The 6,968-nt window shown below is 47.7% G+C and overlaps 1 protein-coding gene across 1 annotated transcript in view; it reads left to right on the forward strand.

Annotated features, from left to right (window-relative positions):
• PITRM1 (pitrilysin metallopeptidase 1) overlaps window positions 1-6,968 on the forward strand; it is a 78,227-nt gene that overhangs the window by 66,012 nt on the left and 5,247 nt on the right. Inside the window, exons 17-23 of the mRNA XM_011956002.1 lie at window positions 1,094-1,214; window positions 1,322-1,398; window positions 1,651-1,816; window positions 2,137-2,237; window positions 3,683-3,803; window positions 5,045-5,119; window positions 5,850-5,962. Of these exons, the coding sequence (XP_011811392.1) occupies window positions 1,094-1,214; window positions 1,322-1,398; window positions 1,651-1,816; window positions 2,137-2,237; window positions 3,683-3,803; window positions 5,045-5,119; window positions 5,850-5,962 (774 nt within the window). The remainder of the gene's footprint in view (window positions 1-1,093; window positions 1,215-1,321; window positions 1,399-1,650; window positions 1,817-2,136; window positions 2,238-3,682; window positions 3,804-5,044; window positions 5,120-5,849; window positions 5,963-6,968) is intronic.

Below are 6,968 nucleotides of genomic sequence, written 5' to 3' on the forward strand. Positions count from 1 at the left end.
ATCTACGGTATAATGTAAGGATATACTTAGAGATGTCTATCTTAGCATGTGAATCTGTGAAGCTTTGGAAAGGACTGATGGTTTAATCCGAAAGTGTGAGTAATTGGATGTGCCTGCTGCCTGCGTTGCTCCTCCTCCGAGCTGACCTGTAGTTGCTGGCGTCTTCCCTAGGTGGGGTGTGCACAGGTCTGGGAACACACACGAGTACCCACATCCACACTTGACCTTTTGCCCAGCTCTGCTGTGGCCGAGGTTGCAGGACAAGCAGTAGACAGGGCTGTGGGCTCCCCACATTATCCAGGATACTAGGGCGACATGGAACCCTGCAGCCAGCTTCAGAGACCACTGCCCAACCTGACATGCACCTGAGGTCTTCCCTTTGTGGAGATGAAGTTGCGTGCTGCAGAAAGCTACATGGCTGTGACACCTTCTGCACCCTGGCTGAGGGTCCGCTCAGATGGAAAAATGTCTTCATGGTTTTGAAAGTTCCCTGCCTTTCTTTTTAAATATAGCTGCCACTGTTCATCCTTTTGTAGCAGTTTAGAAAATACCTCATGGTCATTCCCTTGACTCAATTATTTCTGGCATTAGCAGTGTCACTGTGAATGTTTCTTTCCCAAGCATGAGTGCTGAGAGGAAAATGCTTTTCTTAAAAATTTAAAAAGTCTTTAGCCTTTGGACTCCCTCGCCCAGGCTATCAGACATTTGAGCAAAGGAAGTGTGTATCACAGTGATCTGGGCGAAGAGAGTAGGGAGTACTCATAAAACATGTATTGAAAAGCTTACAACTGGAAATGCATATTTTAGAAAGTTGTTTTGAGTGCGGACACTGGCCACCCAAGTGTCGTGTGCCTCTGGATGCTGACTTCCCAGGCGGGGGAGACTGGTGTCTCCCTGGGGGAGGGGACGCGTGAACTCGAGAGGGCAAAGGCTAGAGCATGTGCCTGCTTGATGACCTTCGAACTGTGAAGAGGTTGGCAAAGCTGCAGTTACTCAATTAATGGCAGCAGCTTGTAATGCAAGATGCACGGTTTTAAAAATGATTCAGTAAGGACTGCCTTGTAATCGGGGCTGTGCTTCTCTGCTGTGTCAGGCTGGGCTGCGGCCTTCTTGACTACCGGAAGCAGGCTCAGCAGATAGAACTGAAGACCGGAGGGATGAGCGCTTCTCCCCACGTGCTCCCCGACGACTCGCACATGGACACCTACGAGCAGGTAGCCTGTTACCGTCAGATGACAGCTGCAGTGGGAAGCTTTTCTCCAGTGTCTGTCATTGTTTGATTCGGCCCTAATTCCTTTCTTCTGTGTTTTCTTTGGTTCAGGGTGTGCTTTTCTCCTCTCTCTGCCTGGATCGAAACCTGCCAGACATGATGCATCTATGGAGTGAAATATTTAACAAGTAACTTGATTTGCAAGAGTTGTCCATTCTTGGGGTGTACTAGAGATCTTCATTTGAAGTACTTTAAAATAGACAGTCTTACTTGTGTGTGTTGTTGATTTGCAAGTCTGACTTTTACTTGTAGTTCATACGGACTTATAAAATTTCTTTGGTCATTAAAATAGTCTGCAAACTTATACTTAATCAACTTTCCACTATATTGAAGGGACATGATGAATGGGTCTCCAGGAATTTCTTTTCCTTTTTCCATAGCCCGTGCTTTGAAGAAGAGGAGCACTTCAAGGTGCTGGTGAAGATGACCGCCCAGGAGCTCGCCAATGGAATTCCCGACTCCGGACACCTGTACGCGTCCATCAGGGCAGGCCGGACCCTCACACCTGCAGGGGACCTGCAGGAGACCTTCAGCGGGATGGATCAGGTAAGAAGCTTGGAAGGAACCTCTGTTACTCTAGTTTAGCTACATATTCCAGAGTTACTGATTTCTTTGGGAATACATTAACCTATGTCCCAGAAACGCTAACTTCTAACTGACCAAATATGGGGAAGAATTGATTGGTTGGTTTTAACTCATCATCTTCTTTGTACCACCCTGCACCCCAGTTCCAGCCCTCCTCAAGCCACACACTCGCACACATAACCCCTGCTGAAGCAGGGTTCTGATGTCACGGGTGCTTGGTTCAGACTGAGTGGGTCTGTCGTGGCCTCTGCCTCTCTGTGAGCGAGCTTTCTCTGGCTCAGGTGCGACTGATGAAGAGGATTGCAGAAATGACAGATATCAAACCCATCCTGAGGAAGCTCCCGCGTATCAAGAAATACCTGTTAAATGGTGATAATATGAGGTGCATTTGTGATTTGTTTCTAAATATTTTATGATTCATTCTATTAAGCATAGTTTTTAGGTATTTTTTACTTGTAGAAACTTCAAGATAGAAAGTGCTTGGTAAAGGTAAAGGTTACAGAATTTATTGTAGATGTCAAGTGTTCTAATAAACTAAGAAAAAAATATTTTAAGCTTATTAAAAACTGTAGGAGATGGGGAAGAAAGCAGGCTAATTTTGTTCTAGAAGTGCAGATAGGTTGAGAGCAGTAGTTATGTTGCTTCCAAAAGCAAATGGTCTGTAACTGAGATATCTGTAAGGGTGAGCTTGCCGAAGGTCAGAGTAAAAGTACAGTTTCTTACATAATTCTGTGATGCTTTGAGGAAATATCTGGCAGCTCAGTCCTATACCTGCAGTTGGCCTTATGTGCCCTCAGGTGTGTGAGCATGAATGAAGTTTAAAAATGATTGACAGTTTTCTTTTCAGCATCTTATTGTCAGTGACATTGATGTATTCGTCAGTACTTAACAAGAAAATGTTTGCGGAAGTCACTTGTCCTTCTTCACAGAGTCCTGATGCCTTTTCCCAGTCATGTCTTGCGAATCCCTGGCAGATTCTACGGGGTGGTCTGTGGGTGGGCAGAGGTGAAGCCTGGCGATCAGGGGCTCTTGGCATTGGGCTCAGGCTGGCCTGGCTTCTGGTGCCGGACCAGCACTCACGCTCGCACCTGGGAGGTCCTGGGCAGCTGACCCACTGGGGTCTTCTGCTTCCTCCTCCATAAAACCTTCCTTTGCAGGTTTATTTTAAGGAATAAAAGAATATCTGCAAGGCAGCGTGCATGCCTGGGATATAGTTAGTATTAATATAGTGGTACCTGCTGTTGCTTTAACTAGAGTAAGTTTAGGATTTACAGCCAAAAGGAAAAAATATACACTCTGTCAATACACTAGAGTTCAAGTAGATTTCATATGATAGTAGTATTTGTAATTCTGTAGAATTTGGGAGAGTTCTATTTTCATACAACTTTTGAGAGCATGGTAATTTTCTGCACTTTATAATGTTCTGCTCTAACAACCAGTTCATGTTTTCAAACTGATGAATTCTGGACAGTAATTTTAAAAGTTGTCAGTGTTTTGATAGTGTAATTCCGAAGGCATGGTTAGCAGATCTTAGTAGTCTCTGTATTTTCTTTGCTCTTCGGAAGAACAAGAGTTTAGGGTCTCAGGCTCTGCCTCTGGACGGCTTCATTAGCTGCCACACTGAACTGTGCAGAAATCTCTTGATAACCTGAAGCACTGCAGAGCAGGGAGGCGGCTGTGGTATTTCCACATTTGGCTACTGTTTCTTTTAACACTTTGAACATGATTTTCTATAAAGCCAACATTATTGAGTTATACAAAATGTGATGAATTACTAAAACTGTTTTTTCTAACAATGGTTTTATGTATACGTAATTTTTAAAACAGGTGTTCAGTGAATGCGACTCCTCAGCAGATGTCTCAGACAGAAAAGGTGGTCGAAGACTTCCTGAGAAGCATCGGTCGGAGTAAGAAGGAACGGAGGCCTGTGCGCCCACACACGGTCGAGGTATGCACTGATGGTGGTGCTGGCGCCCGGTGAGCGCCTGGCACGTGCCAGGAACAGCTGTCATGTTTTACACGTATTAACTCAATTCTCAGAACAGTCCAGCGTGTCGGGGTTCATATCCCCCGTTACGCAGATGAAGAAACTGAGGTTCAGGAGGATTAAATATCTTGTCCAGCGTTGGCCCAGTTAAGTGAGTTCAGACTCTGCGGTGTGGCCTTAGATGCTGCACTCACTTCTGTGCCTTGCAGTGAGTAGTCTGGCAGGAAAACAGACTTCGACTGGGATATGCTGGCATAAGAATGGCCCGAAACCATGGCCTGAAGAAGGCTGCTTTACTGCTGTTTCTGTGACTCATGAATCCATGGATTTGACATAGAACAGTGATGTTGGTGATCACTAATTTAGTAAATTTGATTAACTCCCAAAGAGAATTGCAGTCTAGTTCATGGATGTCAGTGGAGAAGCCATGTTCCTCAGTGGAGGAGGCTGGCGCTCACGTCTTCTCCTTTGCTGTCTGTGTATCCCTGGTTCAGTTCTGGGTGTGGTGTCTGTTGGCCTCTGGGAGTGGAGCCCATGGGGGGTGGCCTCCTGCTGCTCCAGGCCCCTCTGCCTGCAGCGCTTTCACTTTACGTGTCCTCTTGATTTCACAGATTAATGACGAGAAAGTGCAGAAAGAAAGCTTAAAATATTTTCATTGTACTGTATAACAAGGCTACCTTTTGACTGTCTGAAAATTTATTTTAAAATGTTCTTAATTTCTTTTATTCACTTTCTTTTTTTAGTTTTTGTTATTTTGAGACAGGGTCTCACTCTGGCACCCAGGCTGGAGTGCAGTGGTGCCATTACAACTAGCTGCAGCCGTGACCTGGGCTCAAGTGATCCTCCAGTCTCAGCCTCCCAAGTGGCTGGGGCTATAGGTGTGCACCACTGTGCCCACCTAATTTTTAAAAATTTTTTGTTGAGATGGGGGCTTACTACATTGCCCAGGCTGGTCTCAGACTCCTGGACTCAAGCAGTCCTCCCACCTCAGCCTCCAAAGTGCTGGCATTCTAGGCATGAGCCACTGTGCCCAGCCTATTTTTATTTTCTATCCTTTTTTTCTAAGCGTTTATTATTTAAAACACTTAAACAAGTCTGCCCTAACACTTGTTATTAGCTCTGTGAATTTTATAAACTCTATTCTTAGACGTTTCAAGTGAGTTCTGAATTTTTGTCTTTTCTCTTGGAAACTTGATTTTCAGAAACCTGTGCCCAGCAGCTCTGGTGGAGATGCCCACGTTCTCCATGGCTCCCAGATCATTAGGAAGCTGGTCGTGGTAAGAACCACCGCCGATCTGGGTTCCCAGCAGGCGGGTGCTTCCCTCCACGGCTGTGTCTGCCGCTGATGGTGAACGTTCCTCCGTCCGCCTGTCCGTGGGGCTGGCGTGTCCCTACACTTGCGAGTTGAGTGCGTCCTTTGTCACCGCCGTCCTGAGCCTTTTCTTTCTGAGACACTGCTGAGTGAAGGCCCTGGTGGGAGTGTGTCCTCCTGTGCCAAGGAGGTGCGGGCCCTGGTACGGGGGGCGTCTTCCCTGTGCCCAGGAAGAAGGCTGCTGCTCCAGGCAGTCTCCTCCTGGGCAACTCACCCTCCTTTGAACGTAGCTCCTGAGCCAAGTCGACTCCAGTGGGGCAGCCTGACAGATCCTTTCCCCCACTTGGCCTGGTGCTGATGCCGTTTGGTTTGGCTCCTTGTGGGAGTAGAGTGATTTAACGTATTCCTGTGGTATAATATGATATGAAACATAAATCTAGAACTATAAGTGGTGTAGAATGAAATGTTTTTAGTTGAACGGTATACTTTAAAGCATCACGTTAAGATGGGAAGACTTCATGTCAGTTTTACGGTGAGAAATAGTGTGGAGCGACGTAACTGCCATGCCTCGCTCTTGCGTCCCAGCACCTGGCTGCAGACTGTCATGGAGATGGGACCCCTGAGATGGGTCCAGTCCCAGCGTCGTGGGTGGTGCATGGCAGCATGGCCGCCTCTGACCACACGTTGTCCCTCAGGAACCCACCTTCAAGCCCTGGCAGATGAAGACTCACTTTCTGATGCCCTTCCCAGTGAATTATGTGGGCGAATGCATCCGAACTGTCCCCTACACGGACCCAGATCATGCCAGGTAGGAGGGTGGAGGTCGGGACCTCTCAGGCCTGAGCCTTACAGAAGCAACTTGTCAAGCCTGTTCGAGTTCACAGGGCATGTTTTAGCACAGGAAAAGTCTGCGCTGACTGAGTGTTGGACCTGGGGCTGTGTGAGTCTGTGAGCGCCGCTCTTTAAATAGCAGAGTCTTTATGAACAAAGGCCCAGCTTTAGAGCCAGTCATTTTTGTAAACAATTTCTATTATTGAGTCCTATAAACAAAACAGATATCTATGACCCTGAACACAGACTCCTTTCAAAATGCCCCATGTACTCATCTCATCTCTAGGTAAAAATTGAATGAATTTAGGCTGAGACCTCTGATAAACGTGGTAGAGTAAACCTTCGTGAGGACAGATGCATGGAACGACAGCAAAGGCAGATCAAGACACGAAGCCACAAGGGAGAGTGGGAGGTGACCCAGGCAGCCATGGGGGCTGCAGGAGAACCTCATGAGCCAGACGGTGGGTGGGTGGGGGTTGCCTGACCCAGAGCCACAGAGGAACAGGGCGGTGGGGAGAAACCAGGTGGTCCTGCAGAGCCCTGCAGATGGCAAGGCTAGGGGCCGCCTCACAGTCCCTCTGAGGAGTTTGCCTCCCGTCTCCTCACACAAGTCAGAAGCTCAGGGAAGGAGGCCCTGGGTTGAGGGGCCGAAGCCACAGCCGAGAGTGAGGTCAGGCCAAGAGTGAGGGTCAAAGTGGCATGGGGTGAGGGAGTTTGCCGCCTACAGACTGGCCCTCCAGCCCCTTCTTCTGAAGTGTGGCTGCCCCTCGGCTGTGTTCATTCCATCTGCGGAAACTGGCCAGACCAGGCAGACAGACCCACAGACATGCACCTTTGGGGACCCATCAGTTGGGTGTGGATGACACAGATCTGTGAAAACATGTTATATCCCGGAAATTCACTTCCTGTATCCTTGTCCCAGGCAGCTACCCCCATGAGGGACTAAACCAAGGAGGAGACCCCCAGGGTCTGGCTCCAACCTC

The sequence above is a fragment of the Colobus angolensis genome, unplaced genomic scaffold, assembly GCF_000951035.1.
Source record: "Colobus angolensis palliatus isolate OR3802 unplaced genomic scaffold, Cang.pa_1.0 Scaffold405, whole genome shotgun sequence".
Taxonomy (NCBI): Eukaryota; Metazoa; Chordata; class Mammalia; order Primates; family Cercopithecidae; genus Colobus; species Colobus angolensis.